Here is a 25,381-nt window from a genome sequence, read left to right as displayed (position 1 = left end):
TGGACTCTAGCCCTCTGGAAGCTTAAGCCCAAGTCAACTCTTTCTTCTGTAAGTTGCCTTAGTCATGTTGTTTTATCACAGCCGTAAAAAAGTAGCTAATACACCAATCTCTGCTGCCACAGGCAAGAAATAATCAGTATGAACCAACATTCTAAATGCCCCTTACCGTGTTCCCTAATATTACTGCCTCTCTCAGCTTGTCATATGCATCTCAAATATCACATATGCCATTACTCTAGCCACAGAAACTAGAACAAGGAAATATGCCTAGATGCCTATTAATAAATGATGGTGTAAATATGTACCTATACGTAATAAAAATATTACCAGCTGTAAACAAAAAAAAAAGTGAAGCCCTCTTTCCTTTCTGCCACCACCATGCCATCCAGACTGAGGAAGACCAGGAAACTCCCGGGCCATGTGAGCCACGGCCACGGCCACGGCCACGGCCGCATCATAGCCGCAGCACCCAGGAGGCGGCAGGAACACTGGAGGCGTGCATCACCACAGGGTCAACTTTGACAAATATCAACCAGGTTACTTTGGGAAAGTTGGTATGAGGTACTACCACTTGAAGAGGAACCAGAGCTTCTGCCCAACTGTCAACCTGGATAAATTGTGGACGTTGGTCCTCGAGCAGACACAGGTCAAAGCAGCAAAAAACAAGATGGAGCTGCTCCTGTCATTGATGGTGTTAGATCGGCTACTACAGAGTTCTGGGCAAGGGAAGGCTCCCTAAGCAACCTGTCATCGTGAAGGCCACATTCTTCAGAAGAAGAGCTGAAAAGAAGATTCAGGGTGTTAGAGGTGCTTATGTCCTGGTGGCTTAAAGGTCACTCCGGGGGTTAATTAAATGCTAACATTTTCCGTGTGGTCTGACTAGGTTCTTTGCATCCTTCCTTGTCTGCATGTTGGGAATCTGCCTAACATTCCAGGAAGATGTGAGGTGTGGGCCCTTGATAGAGTCACTCAGTCTATGGATAATAAATGTAGCCCAACTTCACACAGCTGAGAAAAAAAGTGAAATTCACAGAAAAATGCATATAACTGGAAAGCATTAGACTAGGCGAGGTAACCTGGCCCAGAAAAACCAGTAAGTACCACGTGGTTTCTCTTATGCAGATCCTAGCTTTGAGTATTTAGATTTGTGTGTCTAACTTGGAGTGTCTATAGAGGTCAGGAAGTTAGAAAGGACTCACTCATGGAGGGGGGGAAGGGCTACTAACGAGGCTAGAGATAGAACAACACACATGATATAGAAAGGGGGGAGAACATATATAAATCCAAAATCATATAAGTTAATTTAAAAAAATTTTTTCTGAAACCAGAACATTTATCTTACCTGATTGAAATCCTCAAGATGAACTGGATGCCCCTCTTGGGTTTAGGTGTTGTTCCTTCTCAGAATTCATGTCTGAATCTGCGACAGACAATCTTTAGGTGCCTCATCCGACCAGTCCTGGTAATATTTCATCTCTTAGCCTTGGCACTCCAGTCATACTTTCTCTTGTGCTTGGCAGGGTAGCCACATTTGCCACAAGTTGACTTCTGAAGGTGGTAGGCCTTGGAGCCACAGTGGCAGCACAGCGTGTGAGTCTTATTGAAATGCTTTCCAAGGGGTGACATTCTTTCATCATCTTGCTTCTACCAGTGAGGCTAAAGAGACCTGAAGAGCAAAATATTTTAAGGTATTTTGGATTGAGGACCTTGTATGGATGGACAACACTGCTCCCAGACACCATGTGTTATTTATTAAAAATCACTGTGGTGGATATAGGATACCTATATGTTACTGACTGGGGAGGTTCCAGAGATCCCCAAAATAATACAGCTATTCCCAATCCTATTGGCTACCTACCAGAACTAGAGAGACTGACCATATTGCTAAAGGCATCACACGCTCTGCTTGTCAGACAGAAAACTCAAGCTAGAAACCTCCCCCTGCTGGCTAACTTTTATAGCGTTGGTATGTACTATGCAGGCCACTGGTTGAGAAGAGTCATTAACAGTCTTACCCATGGTGGACTCCACATGCCAGGCACAGTGTGCCAACTGATGTAAAAGAAGCTTAGAAGTTACAAGGGTACAAATATCAGGTTGGATTTGAGGTCCACTCCCAGGAGGGAATCTATTTCTGGTGCTGTAAACATGATCAAAAAAACATGGTTGGGGGTGGGGAGGACACAGGCTTAGGAGGATCATACCACTGTTGCTTTGCTAACTGAACACATTGTTGAGCTGCTTCCTAAATGTCTATGTTTATATCAGTCAATCAGTGCTACTCTCAACCTTGATCAACCAGACTTCCTTCTTCAGTGGGTAGCAGTTTATTGCAGGGATTCATAACTGGTCAAAGTGATAAGAATAAGTAACTGTTGAGCATTCAGCCCTTGAAGGACTATATCAACCCCCAACCCAAGACTTGGGGAACACCATAGAAGAGGGTGTCAGAAGAATGGAAGACCAGAGAGAGAAACATTATGAAATGCTGTCTTCTGCCATTGACACAGCCATGAATTTATAATGCTGTGGTTCACTGCACAAGCCCTACACAAGCTCAAGAGCTGGTCGACATTCCATCACGGATGGGAGAGGGGCACAGGAAGACATACTCCTGGAAGTTAATGATAGCTGCAAGCTGGAAAAGTCATTTCTTTTGAAGAGTATAGCTGCAGGCAAATTGCCCATGATGTAGAAAGTAATGCCTTACCCATACAAATATTTTATATTTATATCCAAACAAATACACGCATGCACACACACACATATGTATATATATACACACACATATATATACATATATATATACATTGCTATTGTCATCTCATATTGAGTCTTGAAAGTATGTTCATATATATATATATGTATATATATACACATATATATACATATATATGAATAGATAGATAGATAGATAGATAGATAGATAGATAGATAGATAGTTTGAGCAAGAATATAATAGAAGTCATCATTTTCCAGTCTGAAACGTTTCTCCCACCCACTCCCCTTATATGAAGCTCTGCCTGCCATTAGCCTTATTTCTAAGTGCCACATTCTATATCAGGTACAAATAACAGAATCCACCATGGCTATTTGAGCAGAAAGATAATTAAGTATTAAATGCGGCATCTTTGGGTACAGCAAGCAAGGGATGAACCTAGGTATCCACCTAGTCGTGCTTTAGGACTGACTGGAGGAAGACGCCGATGCATCTGACCTTGGCTTCAATGTGCTTGCTGGGGCACCAGCCGAACCTGATGGCACTGCACAGCTGCCACCAAAGTTAGTCACTCTGCCACCATCAGGAGGGATGAAAACCCACAGCACAGCCTGCCTCTCACCTTCCTCTCTTCCACATCACAAGTCTCACCTATTTGTGTGCAGCTGAATGAGGTCAATTAGGTCATTTGAGTTCTAACTTCCAGACTGTGACAGAACCAAGGGAATTTCCACAAATATTAGATCCTTTTTCAAGGATGGGAGGCAGCCCTGAAGATATCTGCCATTCGCTACAGTCAACAAGATACTCTAAAGGGAGAAAAGAGGAAGGTGTAATGATGGTGTGTCCGGAATCCTGTCATTTGCTTAAGAAGTTTCTAGAGAACCAGGTAACTATCATCTCCAGGGAAGGAAAATTTATAATCAGGGGTAGGAAGAAGACTTAATTATCACTGTATGTTCTGACTAAGACAGATACAGTGCAAAAGGGAGTAAGAGACGGCTCCTGAGAGGGAGAGAGAGGGAGAACAGCAGCCACGTTTCTGTGAGTGGCTGCAGCACATTTGTGGAGTGCCTTGTTGTTCCCTTTGCGTCATCCAGGGCCTGCCAATGCATGAGACATGCTCTTTCCACTGCAGCAAGGGCAACATTTTAGAACTTACCTGAGCATAGAAGGTGTTGGCCATTCAGCTAATGGAAAGGACTCTGGTGGTTTAAAAAAAAAAGTCTTCATCTTGACAAAGAATGAACATGTTTTCTGTACAGCTGAACCCACTACCTTCGTGTACATCCCAAGAACTCTGTGAAACTAAAATCTCATGTTTCTGCTGCATTTCTTACTTAGTTGCCAGACTTTTTTGAATATTTAAGCTAAAATCTTGTTGTAGGAACTTATATGGGATAAGAGGCTATTTATCTTAACAAATAAAGCCATCAGTCAGAAATGACAGGACGTGAAACGTCACCTTTTTCTCCTCAAGCAGCTTTCTCAGTCTTTCTATCAAAGTCAGTGTGCAGCTTAACTTCAGCGCACAGCTAGTGGACTGGAAGACTTAAACAGGCTAATAAAAATGCTGGACTCCTGAGATGGTGCTCGCCACACAAACCTGAGGACCTGAGCTTGAGCCCACAGAACCCACATGAAAAATTGGATATGGTGACTCACATCTGCGTCTCAGCACTCTTGCGCAAGACAGGAGGTAGAGGCAGGAGAATCAGGTAGAAGCTTGCACGGGCACAGCAGTGACAGAAATGCCTCAGAAACAAGGCAAAAGAACAGACTACTGAAAAGTTCTCCTCTGACCTCCACACATAGGTATTATATGCCTCGCCTCACACACACACACACACACACACACACACAGGAAAAAAACTTTCTTAAAAGTTCTATCTATCAAGATCTCATCTGGGGCTGGAGAGATGGCTCAGGGGTTAAGAGCACTGACTGCTCTTCTAGAGGTACTGAGTTCAATTCCCAGCAACCACAGTGGCTCACAACCATCTCTAATGGGATCTGATGCTCTCTTGCGGTGTGTCTAAAGATAGCTACAGTGTACTCATATACATAAAATAAATAAATAAATCTAAAAAAAAGAACCATTAGAACAGATCTAAGAATCTATTGAACAGATATAGGAAACCTACACTGAAATCAATTGTGAAACAGGGAGAAATGGGCAAATTTCCAAATACATATAAAATGCCTGAATAGGTCAATAACAAGTAATGAAATTGAAAGATTAATTTAAAAAAATCAAGATCTCATCAGAAGCTTAAAGTTCTATCTCAGAAATAACCATCTCTTTTATGTAGATAATACTCCTTCCAGAAGCCACAGGTTATTAAATAAAAATCTCACGGCCAAGTGTGAAGTTCTTCCGTAAATACTTCTGCATGCATTGTTCATAACTGATTTCTGAGGCTCAGAAGTCATCAAAGTGATACAGTCTATTGTTGTTCTTAGTTGCCCACCAGAACTGCATGGTAGAGCCAGCCCTATTGCTGAAAACACCACATGCCTTCATTGCAAAAACAAGAAGTCACGTGGAAAAACGATCTAGAATCTTCTTACTCTCTGTCTAGTACTGGATGGCACAACACGGGCTTTGGGAGAAGGAAAGTCACCAACAGTTTTGTCCAACTAGAGTCTGCATGTGACAGTACCACAAGGCCAGGCCAGACGCAAGCACTGGTACTGTAGTGGCACGAAAGTTAGGGGACTAATCATCCACTTAGTGATTGGATTGGAAGGCTGCTCCACGGGATGGAACTCATGTCTGATACAGTCAGTCTGAACAGAAGCCCGAGCCTAGGGAGCCTCTGAAGGAACACGCCACAGCTATTTTGCTAAATAAGCATATTGTCGAGCTACTTTCTAAATATTTCTGTTTATACCCACAAATGAGTGCTGTTGTCAGCCTTGACCAGAGATGCTTCTGTTTGCAGAAGCTCATACTGAGTCAAAATGACGAGAATAAGTGACTGTTGAGTGATGAGTCCTGAGGGGAACGACTATGCCCCACGCCTCCAGGGATCAGGAAACAGCAGACGGGGTAGAAAGAATGTAAGAGCTGTACTGTGCGGAGGAAGGCTATAAAATGCCATCTTCTGCGTACAGCACAGCCATGCAGCTCACGACCTCACAGCAGCTGTGATTACATGTGTGCATGCCAGCAACCCTGGTTAACCCAACATGTTACCACAGAGGGGGGAGGGAGGGAGGGAGGGAGAAGGGGGAAGAGAGAGGGGGAAGGTAGGGGGAAGGAAGGGAGGGAGAGGAGAGGAGAGAGGGAGGGAGAGAGAGAGGAGGAGAGAGAGAGAGAGAGAGAGAGAGAGAGAGAGAGAGAGAGAGAGAGAGAGAGAGAGAATAGGTGAAAATAGAAGAGTAGCTAGGAAGAAGAAGGTCTGGTAGAGGTGAGAGTGTGATAGGAGAGGTAACTGTGACCAGAACACATTACACACATGGCGAAGTTGTAAGACCAGTTAGGAAATAAGTCATCTTCTTTCCGAAGCCAAGTTTCATGCCACACCTCCACTGTAAACACCTGGCAAAATTAGACATCTCCTATTCCTCCACATTACACTTAAAATTTGAAGATAAGCCACTGTGTATTTTCAGTTTGTGTTACCAAGTCTGGGTCCACATCTAGCTAACACAACGACTAAGGAAAGAAATAGGTAGATTAAATTCATTGCTGATTAATATGTATTAATTAATTCAGCGAAAGACTCAGTATTGATTCTGCTTGTGTTTTAAAGAGAGAAAGAGGGTAGGTGTGTATATGTGTGTAGGTGGGTGGGTGGGGGTGTGTGCGGATGTGTGTGTGGATATGAGTATAGGTGTGTGCATGTGTATAAGTATGCATGGGTATGTTTGCATAAATGTGGGCATGTGTATAATGGGTGTGTGTATGTGTACATACATGGGTGTGAAATGCTGAAGCCCAGAATACACTTTCTAATCCATCTTATACTCATGATCTTTGCTCATTTCAGGAAACTTAAAATAACCAAGTGATAAGTAAAATTTTATATCACAAGTCTAGGATACATACTATGGGAAGAAAATCACAAATATATTTAACCAAACAAGAAAAACACAGAATAATACATCTATTCTATTCCATTTAAATGAACTGCAATGACTGCAAAACCCTTCTGAGGGGGGTGGCTGGTTTTGTTTTATTTTGTTTGTTTGTTTGTTTGTTTGTTTGTTTGTTTTTATCATAGTTGAACACTCATGGTTCAGATGCAGCAAGCATTGCTTTAAGACTGGGGGCCGGAACATATTCCCTTGTTGCTGGGGACAGCAGTCAGCCAGCCACACTATCATAAGGGGGAAAAACACTATTCTCTTGTAAACCTTGCTACCAAATTATATTTGGAGACTATGTATTAAATTCATTTCTACTTCAAGATTCGGTCAACCTACAATGAGCTTTTGGAGATGTAATTCTATCAGGATCAAGGAGCATCGTATACATTTTTTAATTAACAGCAAGGAGGGCACCTAAAAGCTGCTGAATTCTTTAGTACAATCCAGAGGGATTCTTTAGTACAAGTTTATTGCAGTTTTCAGTGGGATAGAAAACCTGCACTGGTACTAAAAGAGCTATTAATCTTCTAAGGCAGACCTTGAACCTGTATAGACTCAGTTCTAATTGGCCAGGAGCAGAGCCCTCAGAAAGCAGGTCAGTAAACAAGTGCTCTCTGCCGAAGGTCTGGGCATATTTACCTGGGGAAAGTAGAATAGGGTGACAGCCCCATCCCTATGACTGAACTAAGTTAGGACCTTCGTTTTAGTTAGGGTTATCATTGCTGTGATGAAACACCATTACCAAAAGCAAGTTGGGGAAGAAAGGGATTATTTTGCTTACACTTCCACATTTCAGTTCATCACCAGAGGAAGTCAGGTCAGAAACACTACATTACCACCCAACAAACACCTCACTGTGGCCACTACCCCAATACCCCCATCAGTCCACCACCCCAACACTCCACCCTATCACCCAATCCCTACCCTTGGGCAGAAACCTAGAGGAGTGGGGCTCAGTCAGTCTTCTTGTAGAACCCAGGACCATCAGCCCAGGGATGGTCCCACACACATTGGGCTGGGGTGTCCCACATCACTCACTACTTAAGGAAATGCTTTACAAGCTTGTCAAAACCAAATCTTGCGGAGGCCGTTTCACTGAAGTTACCTCCTCAGATGACTCTAGCTTGCCAAACTGTCATAAAACCAGCCAGTACTTCCCCTAAATTCTTAATTATTTTAGTCGGAAAATTTTCTCTGTGCATGCCAGGGAAGTAACTCGGGGACAGGTGCTCTGCCACAGAACTGAGCCCTCCCTCTGCTCTTAAGACCCTGCATTAGTTGATAAAGTTCAAGTGATATCTATTTATTTAGGCATTGGGGCTAGAATGTAGAGTGGTGCTTGTAGTGAAAGCTCTGTACCACCAAGCTTGTAATTCAAATGTAAAATACTTGTAAGCCAAAACAATTCCTAAATATTGTGATGTTCGAACAGCAATAACAACAACAACAACAACAAAAGATTCGACTTTAAATTTCAGAATATTTTCGAAGTTAATGTCAGATTCACCTCATCGGTACACCATACCCGAGGCCTGAGACAGGATGCATAAAGTTTCCCAAGGAGAGGCTGCGACCCAGCCTTCTACTCATTTCCAGTCAAAGAACTTTTGTTTTCTTAACCACTGTATCCCCAGAGCCCCGCCCCAGGCCTGGCACAGTAAGCATTCAACCAAACGTATGCTGTCCCGGAGGTGGGGGAGTTCATCAAGCTGGGGTAATTACCCAAAGTCTCCCACACTTCCTGCAAGGGCAGCTGTCTGGAGAATACAGCCAGCCGGAAATAACAGATGACTGCCTGGGGTGAGCCACTACTCCAGGAGTGGCCCAGCCTGTGGCTTGGAGTTGGTTTGATCAGAGGGGGCTTCCTCGCTGTTTTTGGAGGACTGACACCACCCTCTTACTCAGAGATGAATCGCCTCCGTTCTTGCCACCTGTCTGGTCAGGCTTGCTCCAGAACACTGCATAGGTAGACAGTTGCAGACAGGAAGGGATTCTCCCTGGCCCCAGGTATCAGTGACAAATTTACCTAAGGGGCAGGGAAATCGGCTGGGCCTTGGGTCCTGGGCCAGTACCGGAGGGCTTCAAGATACCCAGAACCCTGGAGGCGTCCAGGAAAAGCCATATAAAAGTGGAGGCGGGAGGGGTGGAGTGTGTTCCAGGCTGCTCGGCTCCTGCCTGGAGTAGCCCTGCGGCTCCCTACAACCCTTATTGTATCTGCAACCTTCTCCTGCTAGCAAGACCTAGCAGGCCGGGGTGGACGTGCCCCCGCCTGCCCGCCGCGCTAGCCTGCGCCGCGACGCTGCGGCCCCGGGACGCGGACTGAGCTAGGGAGCTGGGCGGCAGGCTCCAGGAGCTCGTACTGGTTGTCGTGAGGTCCCCGCAACGTCACCCGACCCGCTGTATCCTGGTGCGGTCCCGCGAGACCCCTGCTCGCCCCAGTCGGCCTCTGGGGACGCAGCTGTCCACGTGCGGGCTGCAGACCGGACGCCGCGGGCTCCATAGCAGGTGAGCTCTTGAGCTGCTGAGCGAGCATCGCCAGGCTGGAACCCGCACAGCGGAGACTTGGGACCCTGCCCCTCTTCTTTTCTGCAGCTCTGTGCAGTTAAACGGTTGTTGAATTGAAATAATTTTGTCTGGAGGTGATCACCTCGAGCCCGGGAATCTGGCCGGGCACAGGAACACTTCTGATCGGCGCGGACCGCTTTCGTTAATGGGCAAAGGACAGGTGGCTGGGCACCTAGGACCCTGCGACACCCTCCAAAACCGAGCGCCCAGGTATACTCCGGGCTTTCTTCCCTCTTTTTTTTTTTTTCTTCCCCGCATTCTCTTTGAACCGGGAAGGAGCGACCTTCACCAGGAAAGGTAAATCCAAGGTGCCTTGTTGCCTCCTATTTTGGTCTCCTTGGGTGAGCTTCCACACCGCTCAAGTTTGCTCCACAAGTAACAACTTGTTCAGGATGAGAACCTCAGGCCAAAATGAAGGCGCGGAGAGATAGGAAAGGAATGTGGGGAAACCAGATCGGCTTCATTTTAAGAGGAATTTTCGTTGTAAGGGATCTGTCCATTTTCCATACAAATGGGTTAATCACTCCAATCAGAAAAACTAAGGACCCTGTGTCCTTTTTGTTTTAAAATTGACCCTGAAAGCCTAGAAAATGAGCAAAAGTAAATCTTTTTAGAAATAAAGTTATTTCTTTATATGCAGAACATTATTTGAAACTCGGCCTCAAAAATAAAAAATAGCATTTTGGAGATTGCTTGTGGAGTTGACCGTGAAGAGGCTGTTTTAATTGTCTCTTCACTGCTGATCTGTTTTAGAAATGATAGACTTTGTCAACAGCTAGAATCCATTCATGTGTTACGAGTTTGTTCTCTTATTGTTGTGAAATCGCCGAAGATGTTTTTCAGAGTGACTTGTCTAGAGTAAAGGGGGATGAACTTAAAGTAAATTGCAGCAAGTATCCTACCTTCCCTCAACCCCAGTTTCCTCGGTTTATAAATGGGTGTTGGTGAGAGGGAAGGAGCTGATCGCAGTGCAGAAATAGCGCAGGCCATGAGGGGAGCGAGCCAGTTCAATCAGCAACCGCAAACGGTCGCCCGTGAGGCTCTCAACACAGAGGCATCCTAGCACTGCACCTTGGGATGCCGCTGGTTATAAAGCACTCCTGAGCTCTTGAATTTCATTCAAACACCTTAAATCTGTCCTAACCACATTCAGATGTGCAGTAGTCGATCTTTGGATTTGTGGTAGTGACTCTATCTAGTGCGTTTTTTGAAATTCGCTTAGGACTTACATATACGCCATCTGAGATAACACGTGGTGTGACATTGGTGGTTTAATTATCCATTGTTATGAAGGCAGTGTCCCTCACACACCACTACCACCCCAGCTTCAGATGGGCCTGCTAGATGGACGAAAGAACTGAGTCCTGCATCTACTTTTTCACCTGCTTGTTGTGACTTGTGCCGCTGAGTGTGAGCCATAGAAGCTGTCTGGGTCTCGGAGTATGAGACTGGGTGTGGGGTTAGGAGAGCTGTCTTGAGAATATTAGTACAGTGGGTCCTTCCAGATAGAGCTTATGAAGCACGGCCTTCTTCTCAGGAGCTGTCTTGCACAGGGACATGAAAAGGATTCCTTACAGTCATTTAAGTGCCTTTATTTGAAACCCTTTTAAACGCCCAAATTAGCAACATCACTTGAGCCAACATCTCAAGTTTTATTGAAGTTCTGTCTGCTTTGGATTCTGATTTTCCTAAAACCACCAGATCATAACAGCCTGGGTTATTTTGCTTGCTTTTTTTTTTTTTTTTGGCCTTTTAGTACTTCCAGTTAGGAGAAAACTGTGAACCCTACATTATTTTAAAGACTAAATTTTGGCCAGTCACTCCTGTTTGGTTTTTGTTTGTTTGTTTTTGTTTTTTATCTTTTGCCAACAACATATCCAAAACCTTTGTGGGGCCAAAAGGGGTGGCACACACCTGCCATGCTAGCCCTTGGGAGACTGAGGCAAGAGAGTGAACTTGTCTCCAAAAAAAAAATCTTATCGTGTGCTTTAAAAGAGTGACTTCCTTTGAGTGGGAGCTATATAGGTCAGTGCTAAGATCATTTGACGAGAATGCACAAGGCCCTGGGTTAGACACCAAAACACTATAGAAATAAAACAGTAGTTTAAGTAAATCAAACACACATGCACCTTAATTATTGTCATGGGCCTATGCTGTCGTACACATTAAAGTAAGATCATGATTGATGTGCAGTTATCTTGCTGAGTTTAATTTTAGGGCTCTTATACAGAAGATAGCAATAGTACTAGAAGGAATATAGTAACACTGATCTATGAGAGATACTAGAGAGAGGGTTTCCGAGGGAAATGGTTTTAGTGGGAAGCTTCTTATAATTGAGTGTACTGAAGTATATTTTGCATAATTTGTTGAACTGTTACATTAAAATCTGTATATTTTATATCATACAAACTATATTTCAGTAAATATGGAAATTTCTTAAAGATCTCATGGAATATTGCCATGGTCTATTGTGTTTTGTCAGAGAAATCAAGAAAAACTAGTTGAAAGGGAAAACTAAGATTGATAGATCATATGGGCAAAAAATATATACTCCAGTAGAGAAAATAAAAAACCAGAACTTTAGATAGCTGTGATTACTTTTATAAGTCTTTTTATATATACAATTAGGATCCTAATTTAATATCTAGGTACCAGAAACCTTACAGAATTCTTTGAACAAAAAATTCTAAAATAAAAATATAAAAACAAAAGACAATAGCTTTTCTCTGAGGACCTGCTGGCACACTGTACTGTCCCCTGCCATTCTGATCTATTATTTGTCTTTTGTCCCTGAAGACACCTGCCTGGGCCAGAATGCTGTCATCTGGTGACTTCACATCTGCATCCTGGGAGCTTGTGGTCCGAGTTGACCACGCAGATGAAGAACAGACAGACATCACGCTGAGGGTGTCTGGGGACCTGCATATTGGAGGAGTGATGCTCAGACTTGTGGAGCAGATGAGTAAGTCACTCCTTCTCCTTGTTTTTCCTGTGTTCAAACCCCTCTGTGCTGCCCTCCCCCTTCCATTACAGTCCATGGCTGGCTCTAGATTTCCCGACAACATGTGCCCCTTCCCCACCTCTAATCTCCCAGGAAGAGAAGGAGTGACCCATACAAGAGTTTTCAAATGAACCCAGCCACCTTTGTAAAAGCTCAAAATACAATGGTAAACTATATTAGAATGAATATATACGTGTGTGTGTGTGTGTGTGTGTGTGTGTGTGCGCACGCGGATGTGTGTCTCTAGCTGGATTCTCCTGCTTTGTTGTAAAAGCAACAGATTCGACCAGAGGGGCTGTGTTTTAATGGTCATACCTAATCCTACTTACTTTCCAAAGTCTCTACCTCCTAATACTATGGTCAGATTAAATCTCTACATTCTTCTTCATCCTTAACAGTGTAGGTCAACCCTCAACTCATAAAGCCTTGGGGAACACTCAAGCCATATCCCAACCACAGCAGATATATTCTATGCCACAGAGAACAATTACTGGTCCATTGCCTTCCAAAATAATCTGATGCTGCTACTCAGAGCAGTGAGAGAAGGGTTTTCTCACTTCTCAGAGAAGACATGGCTGGGAAGAGTGAGCTGTCAGCTTTCCATGTTTTGTGTGGCCTGTGGGGGACTGTCACTGTTCACTTGTGATCCAGTAGTACAAGAATTAATTTCTGTAAGAGATTACGATTGATTAAGCAATCAAGATTGATGCATAGAAAGCTTGGGGTATGGTTTAGCATTCATTAGAACAAAAGCTTTGTTTTATATTTTTTTCGTGATACTTAAAGGTAAATAAGAGTAGAGTTCAGACACCATTTGTTCCCTGCCCCTCCTGGGAGACTTTGGAAGGAAGCTAAGAACTGTACATAGAGTCTTGAACCATAAAAAGATTGTAAACTAAAGATTAGTGCTTCGCAAGCCATGAATAGAGGTGGCAGCAACTTGAGTACTCGGCTTCCTCTCATAAACTGTGTTCTCCGCTTTTGCAGACATAGCCCAAGACTGGTCAGACTTTGCTCTGTGGTGGGAGCAGAAGCGCTGCTGGCTTCTGAAAACGCACTGGACCCTGGACAAGTGTGGAGTCCAGGCTGATGCCAAGCTTCTGTTCACCCCTCAGCATAAGATGCTCCGCCTCCGCCTACCCAACGCCAAGACCGTGCGGCTGCGTGTCAGCTTTTCTGCGGTGGTGTTTAAAGCCGTGGCTGATATCTGCAAAGTGCTGAGTGAGTTCCCCAGTAGGGGAGGTGCCCTTTAGACTTTTGGCAAAGGAAGACAGGAAAATTACTTATGCTTTCTGCCCGCCTCAAGCCTTGGCTGGAGAACGCTCCTTTACAAGGAAGTAAATTCCCATGCCCAAGGCAGAGCACTGCAGCCCTTCAGAGTGGAATTGAAAGGAAAGGAACGCTATTTGCATAAATCATTTCCACAAGCTTACAATTAGCTATTCAAATACATTTGTAAGTAGAAGTGGCCATGGTAAGCCTACCACTCCAAACTTGTTTCTCCAAACTCCACTTTTTAAGACAAAGAAATGGGAGTTTTGTTAAATCTTTTATTTTTTTGTTAAATCTTTTATTATGACATACTGTGTGGTCTCTATCCTTGGGATGATGGCACTGCACACTTCAATTCCTTTATTAGTACTTGGCTCCTGTAAATAATGACAAAAGTTATTTAAGAAGCTTAAACAGAAAAGCACTCTTTGGGAAGAGAACTTAGCAAATACAGTGTTTGCCTTATCAAGCCCCAGAAACCATGTTTTTGTTTTGTTTTGGTTTTTTGGTTTTTCGAAACAGGGTTTCTTGGTGTAGCCCTGGCTGTCCTGGAACTCACTCTGTAGACCAGGCTGGCCTCGAACTCAGAAATCCGCCTGCCTCTGCCTCCCAAGTGCTGGGATTACAGGTGTGCGCCACCATGCCTGGCAGAAACCATGTTTTTAAAATGATGAACATGGTGGTGTAGACTTGTGAGCCCAGCGGTGAGAAGGCTGAGATGGGTGGATCCCTGGGATTCACTGACCAGCTAGCCTGCCCTGTTTGGTCCAGGCCAGTGAAAGACCTATCTCAGTAAAACAAGGTGCATAGCTCCTGAGGAATGACACCAAGGATGTCTTCTGACCTCACACATATGTGCACACAAGTGCCTGAAAACACACAAACATCTACATACATACTACACACACACACACACACACACACACACACGCGCGCGTGCGCGCGCACACACACACAAAACATATTTATCAATAGAAGGCTAATCTTATTTTTGTTCGGTTTTTAAATATGATCTTAGTAGCCAAGGCTTACCTCAAACTTGTGGTCCTCCTGCCTCAGCCTGAAACCTATGAGGATTACCAGCATATGTCACCAGGATTATCTGATGAATTGGTGTCTCGTGGTATAACATCACAGAAACAACACTACTACGACTAATTTTTTCTTTATGATACCCTATAGAAACAGGGACCCTGGTACTATGAGTGGTTCTTATTTCCTACTTTTTTAAATATGTGGATATCTTCTTTGGTACCAAGAATATTAAATATCACCCAGCGAGTGAACACAGAATATTGTCTCATTGAGTATTCTCTCTCCCCCCACTAAACTATAAGCTGCCTCATTCCTTCATTTATTCAACAAGTGCTCTTTGAGCCCTACTGTGCAGTGGACAGTGTAGTGCATGGCTGATACTGTGACGAAGATTGCCGGCATCTCAGCCTTTGAAGCAAGCAGAGATGGGTGGTCAGCAAACAGGCAAGAAGGTCTAGAGAGTGTTAAAATGGGATGGGAGGTAGAGCAAAAGAAGGAAGGCGTTCACAGGTTCAGGACTGTCCTTGTTCGACATTAAGGGTTCTGCTGTCCTAAAACAGGATTAGGAAGAAACACTAACTCCACATATCAATGTCCGGCGCACACTGGCTGCCCAGTGGCTGTTTAGTGAACCATTCAATACATGGAATATTCCATTGGGGAGCATAAGTTCCTCGAGCATCCCTGACCTCGAGTATCGAGTATGGTAGGTAAATGTGAAGCAAAAGGGCACATTGTTGTTTTGGTTGGTAGTATTCTAGCGAGGGTTCCAACATCAAGTAACAAACCAAATGAAGAGGCCTTTTCCACACCCCAAAGGGACCTGGTGACACATCCCAGGTGAGGGCAAGCAGTCAGCTGCTCTCCTCTCTAACTGTAGCTTTGAAGATACATTAAGAGAGAGCTCTGCTCAGCATCTCTAATCACAGCTCTTACATCCATCAACACTAGCTCACTTAGCAGTATGGCGGGTTTCCTCTGAGGGACAAAATAGGCACAGAGCCTCAGTGGAGTTTTGCTTTCTTATTTTATGTTTAACGCTTACACTATAATATTTAAGTTATCAGACGTGTATAAAATGGTCCCTGGTATGTTTGTAGCCTGGTGGTCAGACATCCTGGCTGATGGAGAGAGACGGCTGCATTGCTCAGACCTCTGAGCGCCAAGCAGCTTATGAACTGACTGGATGAGAGGATCTAGAAAAGCAGGTACCAGAACCCTGAAAACAGTCACTTCCTTGGATTATAGCTGAAACTGAGGCTGCTCAGTAGGTTGCCAGCAGCCCTGACTACCTGGATGAGTCAAGGAAGGGTTATCATAGCTTCAAAAGCCAACTCTGAGATAAGCAATCTAGAACTTAGGTCCCGATGCCAGGATATACTGTGTGGAAACTGGGAAGAGAGATTATAGACATTCAGCTTCCAGTAAGAGTGTCACAGTGTGGGCAGCCAGGACCTCTGAGAGGCAGTATAGACAGCTCCGGGGCTGTTCCAGGAGGGTGAAGGAGCCTAGCACTGACAGCTCTTTGTGGGGAGAATGAATCCTCTCCCATGGACGGCTGGAGGTGTGTAATATAGAACATGGCCAACAGGTAGCACAAGCTCTTGACAGATATCCAGATGCTCTCAAACTACTGGGAGTCAGGCCGGCACACATTAATGGATGGAGGTTCAGAAGGCAAAACAGAACATGAGGACACCTCCAAGGGTTGGCAGGAAATGATTAATGACCATTGTGTAGGGAAAGAGAGATTGCAGAGTCAATGGTCCACAAATCAAAAAGGATGTTGGGGCCCTTTGGGGTAATTTACAAACCAGAGTGGGGGATAGGAAGGAAAGGAGGAAAAAATCAGTAGCTCATGGACAATATTAAGAGCCTCACAGCAGTGACAGTGCTAGGAACTGGCTGGCAAGCCTGTGGTGAAGGGCATGAAACCGTCCCCTTTGCTCTGCATGCACCTGACATAACTTCATCACAAGTTAAAACACAAACCAGATTAGAAGTCGCACTAGTCTGAACCTCCTACCACTGTTTGCTCTCCTTCCAACTTGGTGGGGGGGACGATCTTTCTTCCTTTTCTGCTCTTTCAAGCCAGATGTAGTGGGTTCCCTTTGCTGTCAAAATCTCCCCATCCCAACAGAGACTTATCAAATACACAAAACAGTTATGAACCTCAGAAGGAATTCTTTTTCTTCTTAGTTCTCTTGCTTTTTGTTTTTGTCAGTTGTTACTTTGTTTTATTTCAGATATCAGAAGACCAGAAGAGCTCTCATTGTTAAAGCCTTCTAGTGACTATTGTAAAAAGAAAAAGAAGAAAGAAAAAAATAGTAAAGAACCAGTGATGGAAGACATCCTGAATCTAGAAAGTTCTTCAACAAGCTCAGGTTCCCCAGGTAAGGGGCTGCTGCTTCAGCTTCTGACTGTAGACCCCAAAGGAAAACAAGTCTCTCCCTTTCCCCCTCCCCCTCCCCAACCCCTCCATCAGTTTGGGAACTGACTGGATGAGAAAGTCTAAAGAAGCCACACCAGGACCCTTGAAGCAACAAAGGGGATCTCTATCTCCCCCTCTTCCTTTCTCCATGTTCTCTCCACACAGAGAAGGATCAACTGACAAGTTGAGGGAGGAATATCTCATTAAGTTTAAAGAGGTTTTAAATTAAGACTCTTACAAAGGTATGCTTAGTAACTCATGGTTTTGATTGTGTATCATATGTTGTAATTCAAGCACATATAACCATGAATTGTGAGTGAAAAAGGTAAATTTTAGAAAGAAGGCAATTTAGATCATTTAAATATATTTCTCTTTTTCTCGTTTGTCTTTGTGTGACTCTTAAGCAGTATTCATTGGCTTGTACAGGGAAGGCAGGTAAAGATTCTGAGAATATATATCCTTTCTTCCCATATCAAAACAACTTCACTAGCTTTCTTGTAATATCGAGGGCTTTTCTTGTATATTTCAATGCAAAGAATAAAAGGGGAAATTGAACAGTGTTCAGTGAGAATCAGGGAAGCAGTTACTGTGTTTTTAAAAGTAACAAACATATCCCTTTGCTGTCTGAGACATTTTGTATCTCAGTTCCCTAAGAGAACTTTGAACAGTTAGAAAGGGCTTACTTACCAAGATTTATCTGTACTGAGTTTTGGAAACTTCTACATGTCTGGGATCCCAAGACTGGAAGGTCTAGACAACATCTTTACCTATGTGTAACTGACCTCCCTACCATCCTGACTTCTGGGACATTTAAATCAAAATTGTTTCAGTATAACTTCTTCTAAAGATTCCTAAGATAAATCACCTATCAAACTCCTTCTCTCCTTGCCTCTTAGTAAGCCCTGGCTTGTACAGTAAGACCATGACACCCACATATGACCCCATTAATGGGACACCAGCTTTATCCACCATGACTTGGTTTGGTGACAGCCCTCTGACAGAGCAAAACTGCAGTGTTCTGGCCTTCAGCCAACCTCCTCCATCACCAGATGTCCTCGCCGACATGTTCCAGCCTCGATCTCTGGTTGACAAAGCCAAGATGAATGCAGGGTAAGGATGGGGCTTCATCTTTCTCCTGTCTGAACTGGTGTTCATATACTAAAAGATGTCAAAGAGATGGGTACTGTCTAATTTGGGAAGTTATAGGCATGAACATAGTGCTTTTTAGCAAAATTCAGAAGGCTAACTTTAACAGACAAAAACATGAACAGACTAGGGTGGTCTCAATATCTTTAAAGGGTAGCAAAACTGCTTTATTCAAATAACTTGATGTCTTCATCCATAACTACAACTCTTGTTGTAAAAAGAGTTTAGGGGGCGGGGGTCAGTAGCTTATAAGCATGAACCTGTTGGAGACAGTGAAGGTGGTCAACCCAGCTTATGCTATATTTTATAGAACAGTGCTTCTCCTTAGTTAATATTAAGTTGCATGGCTAGAGAGATGGCTCAGTGGTTAAGAACATTGGCTGCTCTTTCGGAGGTCCAGAGTTCAATTCCCAGCAACCACTTGGTGGCTCATGATCACCTATAGTGGGATCTGATGCTCTCTTCTGGCACGCAGCTATACATGCAGATAGAGCATGCATACATAAAAATAAATAAACTAAAAAAGAATTAAGATGTGACATTATTTACATTTAAATGTTCAGTAGCCATGCCTGGCTAGAGGTTAATACATTGCACAGCACATGTGATTTTTTTCCTTCTCTGCAAAAGGGTCTACTAGGCATGTCCAACCTGTGGACCATCGGTCATACATGCACAAGATAACCACAAAAAAGCACAACACAAAATTACAAAGTCCCTTAAATTATTAGTTTTAAGTTTTTATTTTGCTGTGCAGTTATGTAGTTCTCCATCATGAACTTTGTAGATGACGATGATGTGTTGCTTGTCAAAAGACTGCACACTGCCTAAGCTAGACCTAGCTTTGGGCTGACCATGATGGAGCAGCAGGGCAGGCAGTTAGAGACAAGGACTTACATGCTGGATCCACAATGGAGCTATACCTTTGCATAGATCATAAAATTCACAGAGACTTGGTCACTTTGTCTGCTACACCAAGGTAGTGACAGACATGATGGTACGTGCCTATGATTCCAACACTCAGGAAGCAAGAGCTTGGAGTTCAAAGCTAGCTTGGAGTACACGTGAGATTCTGTCTCAAAAAAAGAAGGAAGGAAGGAAGGAAGGAAGGAAGGAAGGAAGGAAGGAAGGAAGGAAGGAAGGGAGGGAGGGAGGGAGGGAGGGAGGGAGGGAGGGAGGGAGGGAGGGAGGGAGGAAAGGGGAGGGAAAGGAAGGGAAGAAAAAAAGAAGGGAAAGAAAAGAAGAGAAACACTAGATATCAACTTTCATGTGTCATTAAGAATATTTTTTAACTTAAGAACAATAAGGTAAGGTACAAATATAAGCTATTATGTGCTGATTGGTTTTGTTGACATTGTTTGCCCTGCCCATGCCCGTGGATTTATGTAATGTGTAACTCAGTGTGGTGGGTATGTTTGCAAAGCGAGCTGGTTTTTAAATCCTAACCTGTTGTTTCCCAGCTGGCTGGATTCCTCAAGATCCCTTATGGAACAAAGCATTCAAGAGGACGAGCAGCTGCTGTTGAGATTTAAATACTACACCTTCTTTGACTTGAACCCTAAAGTAAGAAATCATTCTTTTGTTTCATTTTGTTTTCCTTTTGTGAAGTGCTTGCGGACACTTTCCTAAGAGCAAGCCAGGACCACCAGGTGACTCACACAAGACGCCCCACCACAGTATAAAATGTCTTTAGTGGAAAGGGATCATCTGTCTAAGTAAAGAGCATGGGCAAATCTCTACCCAACGAATATTAGGAAATTTGATGAGAGTTGAGATGAGTCTACAGGAAAGCTGAGCGTCAGCCGCTAACTGGCCCGTTATAGAAAACTTAAAATGAAGCAGTGTGGTCTTCGTGGCCAGGCAACCTCCCCGCATCAGCCCCAGGCAGGGCTTGTGTCTCCTGCTCTTCTTCATTTCTCTCTGAGCATTTGTGTGAGAAGCCTGCCTCTACCTTTCTCTGCACTTTTCTTCCCTGTAGCAACACCTCTGCCCTCTTGGTTGATTTGTAGCTATCTTTCCAATCTATGGCCATCTATGCCTATCTGTGGCCAGTTTCAGTTCCCTGGCTTCCCTACTGAATTTCTTCCAAAAACAAACAACAAAATGAACAAAACAAAATAAAACACCTCATTCCTTCTCAGTATGTGTGTGTGTGTGTGTGTGTGTGTGTGTGTGTGTGTATCTATGGATGGGGCCCCATGAGACATCCATGTTATCCACGCTGGAATGCCAGCTGTTATTAAAATTGCTCAGTTCTTATTGAAGCATATATATTGTTGAGATTTCATGGTTGTAACTTCCCTGTCATCTCAAAGCAGACTTTCTGGTCATCTGGCTTTTGCAATCTTTCCACCCCTACTTCAGAATGGTCTGAGCCTTAGGTGTGGGAATTGGGTTGTAGGTGTAGCAACTGGAGCGAGCATCCCATAGTCAGTTGTCCTCTGCATTTTGACCACTTGGGGACTCCTGCAATGGTCTCCATTGTGTCAAAATAACCTTGAAAGCTACACTTCTCTGGGTGTATAGGGTAAGTATTTAAAAGGAAGTTAGGGATTATACTGGTCTAGGAAAGTGACAGTAGGAGGTTATCCTAGGTTTTCAGCACCAATATGATTTCTCTCCTATTCAGTGAGACTCAAGCCTAACTAACTAGAGAGCTGTTGGTTACTGCCTAGATATGAGTGCCACTGTTACACTGTAAGATTGTCTTGCCAAGCTAGTTACTGTGGTTCATAGATATAGATGGGTAAGACTTTTAATTGCTTTTCTTTCTTGGAATTTTACATAGTACCTTCTGGTACTACAAAAGCAAAAAGGAGGCTTTTAGGTCAGATCTAGCTCATAATCATCTGAGCACTATGACTGAAATTTGTGGTGTCATCAACAGGGACTTACCTTCAACTTCTGGGGGACAACTAAGGGTGACAGTTATAACCAGTATTACTTAAGAGTCTCTTAGACTCCCCTGACCAACAACCCAAAAAGAGATTTCTCCTGACTGTTGCTGAGGACTTTGTGATTTCATTTTAAAATCCTATCCCTAGTTCAACTCCAGTCTTTTCTCATTTAGTTCCCAAATAAACTATGTTGTCCTGTGCTTTCTGTTCTAATAACCTACCTAAAATGCTTCACAAATCTAGATAAATATGAATAGAAAATATATTCACACTGTTTTAATTGCTAAGCCAATATACTGACTCCATTTTATCTATTCAAATGTCTCCCCATCTGTTAGTTTATTTATTCACTTATTTATCAAACAACTATTTTTAGAACTAAGTTGCATGCAGGAAATCTAAAACTCTCAGGCATTAAAGCCAACAAACTAAAATGCACAGGTCTGCCACATGAGACAATAAACTGTAGTAAGCAAATTCTTTACCAAAGAAGCATAGCAAAGTATGTGTGTTGTGTTTTATAAAAAAGAAAGAAAGAGCCAAGATATGTTTGGTGAAGGAGGTGCATGGTGAGGTGGGAGGGAGCCTCTTTGCAGGCCCATGCTGAGGCATCCCTTCCCCCTGAGGTACCGGGGATATAATATGGAAGAGAGTTTATTTAGGGCATGGGGAGGGGGATTGAGGAGTAAGTAGAGATAGAGAAAGGAAGAGAGAGAGGGAAAGAAGAAGAGAGAAAGAAAGAGAAAGAGTGAGCTCACAGAAGAGAGGTCAGTCAGGAACAAACGGAGAGAGGAGGGAGGAAGAAGGAACAGAGAGGGTAAGAGAGTAAGGAGGGGCAAACATCCCCTTTTACAGTGAGCCAGGCATACCTGGCTGTTGCCAGGTAACTGTGGGGTGGAGCCTAGAAGGAATGCTAACAATGTGTTCTTTTTGTTGTTGTTGTTGTTGTTGTTATCGCAAATAAATAATAAAACCCAGAATAGGTCTCACAAGTCATTGTAAGTCAAAATTCAAACTCGTCTAGCCTCCACAGAAAGCAATGTGGCAATATCTATCAGAATTACAACTCTACTTTGACCTGCAAATCTATTTACAGCATAGTGGCACTTATGTAACTTTATATATTATTACTATAGGTTATTACTGTGTAATTGGCTTTTAAAAACAACTGGAAACCACCTAAATGTCCATCAGTAGAGAATTGCTTAAGTATATTATAATACGTTTATACCATACTGTTGTTAAAAAAGAATTAGTCAGTGCATTTGTTTTTTTGTGAACCCTTTTAAATATGTTTAAAACATGAAGAAAAGAAACTGTCTTTTCTAGCTCTGTCAGTCACACTATCTTCAAGTTTTGTGTAAGCAATAAGAGCATTAGAGTACCCTCCCCCCAGGATACTGACCTCCATTCCCAGAGGTCAGAGGACCTCGTGATCACATTAAACAATAAACTTTCTTGAGGACATGGAAATGACAATACAGGTTTATTACCCTGTGTGCATCTCGGTTGGTATATGGGAAAGGCACTCACTGAGCTAATGAGACAGACAGAAGCAGGAATGCGCACAACAGAGATGGCAGAATGCACCCATGCCCTCCAAGGCGTGAGGTTCTAGCTTTAGTCAACCAGGAGACAGGAAAATGAGGGCTAAGCATTAACCCAGGTAGTCCATACCCAATTGTTACTATACCTGGTTGTTACTATTGCTGCGATGAAACACCTTGACCAAAGCAACTTGGGGTTACTCTTCCATATCAGAGGAAGTCAGTGTAGGAACTCACATAGAGGGACATAGAGGCAAGAAGTGACACCGAAGCCATGGAGGAGCCTCATGGCATGCTTGTACTTTCTTAGAGAACCCAGGACCACCAACCCAGGTATGGCACCACCCGTACTTGGCTGGGCTCTCTCCCATTAATCATTAATTAAGAAAATGCCCTACTAGCTCGCCTCCAGTCCAATAGAAGCATTCTCTCAATGAGGACCTGTCCTCTCTGGTGACCTTTAGTTGATGTCAAGTTGGCATAAAACTTTCCAACATATCCACTGAAGAAAGAGTTGTTCCTAAATAGATGGAAAAGAGATCAAAGTATTCTCAGAGATAGTAACCTACAGGATGCTGTTAATGAGCTACCGATGGTGCCTCAGCATTTGCAGGGGAAAACCGGCCTCTTCGAGGGAAACCTCAAAGCCAGGCAGAACCAATAGAGAATCTCTGGATTGGACAGCTCTGGGGACAGGGAGAGGCCAGCATTGAGCCCTTCTTCTGGATCCTATTGATCTACTGTTAACTTGTAGCTGCAGATAACTGTAGTTTAATGTATTTTACACACCATTATTTGATTTGGCTTGTGGAGCATGTAAAGACGTTCAGGTGTGAGAGCTTTTATTACACTTTCAAAATCTTTATTAACTACTCTGAAGAAAGCCTGGCTGAGCGGCCTATCCCACTGAGATCCTGGAGTATTAGTACCTAGATATACTAGGACTGAGGGGCTGACAAATATCTAGGTTGACCTTGCTGGTCAAATGTGACTGTTTTGATATCACTATTTAGATTTTGTCTATAATCTATGAACTAAAACAGGATCCATGTGTGTGTGTGTGTGTGTGTGTGTGTGTGTGTGTGTGTGTGTGTAGGGGGTGAGTGGTAGCAGCTGCATGGCTTTTAGTTTTATTTGTTTTTGAAAGGAGCCTGGCTATGTTGTCCAGTCTGGTCTCTAACTCCCATGCTCAGATGATCCTCCTGCTTCAGCTCCTCTGTCTAAGATGATAAGTGTATGCCACCTCACCTGGATTCAAGTCTACTGTACATGTGAATTTCTTTGTTTTTATTTATTTCATGTATGTGGGCATACTGCTGCTGTCTTCAGACACACCAGAAGAGGGCATTGGATCCCAATTCCAGATGGTTGTGAGCCACCATGTGGTTGCTGGGAACTGAACTCAGGACCTCTGGAAGAGCCGTCAGTGCTCTTAACCACTGAGCCATCTCTCCAACCCAGTTGTAAAGTCTTGATTGAACAATAATTTATGTACTATAAAACTCATTCTCTAGAAATCAGGGGTCATGGCACACATCTGTAATTCCAGCATGTCGGCTTTCCTATTTACCATTTCAGAGCTATTCTCTGGTTTGGGCTTGCTTCACGTTTAGACATTCGCTATTGCCTCTCTTTTTAACAGGCATAAGATTAATACAAAAGGAAAAATAATCCGGTGCTAACCAACCCCTGAGGAGTCTACTGAGGTCCTCTGAGTATTTCCATTGCTCCTTCATATTTTCTTTATCAATTGTATGTCTTCTAAGTATATAGTAAAATGTATAGCTATTGCTAAAAAATTTTTCAAATGGGCCTGGGAAGTGGCTAGTAATTAAGACTGCTTGCTGCACAATCCTAAGGACCTGAGTTTAGATCCTAGCACCCAAAGCATGGTCTCACATGGGCCTGTGACTCCAGAACTGAGGCAGGCAGTGATACAGAGGTGACACTGAGGCTTTCTGGATGCCAGCCAAGCTGAAAAACCGTGAACTCTATGTTCAGGGAGAAGCCTTGCCTCAAAGGAATAGGCAGAGGGTGATGGAAGAGGGCACTATCACAGGCCTCTGGCCTACATTCACAAGCCTACATGAATACATGCCCATACTGCACACAAGCACACCATGGAGAGAGAGAGAGAGAGAGAGAGAGAGAGAGAGAGAGAGAGAGAGAGAGAGAGAGATTAGAAAAGCATTTCCTAAAAACAGAACAAAACCTAACATAGAAACTATGATTTAAGAGAATAGAATCTTGGTCTTACAAGCTGAAGAGCTTGTGGTGGTGATGGTTGTATAGTATTTTGGATGGACCTATGCCACTAAACTGTACATCTTAAATGGCCAAGACAGGTTTTATTACACATATTTTACCACAATTGAGATTACTTTTAAGTGAAATGCAAAGAAGGGCTATTTAGAATTAAAAATAATAATGTTTAGCCTGAATGAATAAACTCTGTGAAGTCTCATATACATATATATGAATTATGTTAAAAGACATCTTGTCATTTGCCACAACACAGATGGGTCTGAAGAACACATATGTGCCAGGGGCCAGTCCCTGCGGTTGTCCTTTCTTGTTTAGTTCTTCTTGAAGCAGTGGAGGAAGAAGAGCATCGGTGGAGTAAAGACTTATAACAAAATTCTTACCTGCCTTAAGTCTAAGTCACTTTGCTGG

The 25,381-nt window shown here is 43.3% G+C and overlaps 1 protein-coding gene and 1 pseudogene across 1 annotated transcript in view; both read left to right on the top strand.

The window, feature by feature from the left end:
- Positions 1-378: 378 nt before the first annotated feature.
- On the top strand, positions 379-830 carry LOC127684583 (60S ribosomal protein L27a-like; annotated as a pseudogene).
- A 7,892-nt stretch (positions 831-8,722) lies between these two features.
- Fermt1 (FERM domain containing kindlin 1) overlaps positions 8,723-25,381 on the top strand; it is a 42,986-nt gene continuing 26,327 nt past the window's right edge. Inside the window, exons 1-6 of the mRNA XM_052183714.1 lie at positions 8,723-9,319; positions 12,176-12,341; positions 13,368-13,601; positions 16,934-17,080; positions 18,015-18,228; positions 19,725-19,827. Coding sequence (XP_052039674.1) covers positions 12,194-12,341; positions 13,368-13,601; positions 16,934-17,080; positions 18,015-18,228; positions 19,725-19,827 — 846 coding nt within the window. The 5' untranslated portion in view covers positions 8,723-9,319; positions 12,176-12,193. The remainder of the gene's footprint in view (positions 9,320-12,175; positions 12,342-13,367; positions 13,602-16,933; positions 17,081-18,014; positions 18,229-19,724; positions 19,828-25,381) is intronic.

This window comes from Apodemus sylvaticus, chromosome 5, assembly GCF_947179515.1.
Source record: "Apodemus sylvaticus chromosome 5, mApoSyl1.1, whole genome shotgun sequence".
Classification (NCBI taxonomy): Eukaryota; Metazoa; Chordata; class Mammalia; order Rodentia; family Muridae; genus Apodemus; species Apodemus sylvaticus.
Note: the sequence above shows the minus strand (reverse complement) of the source record. Positions and strands in the feature narration are given on the sequence as shown.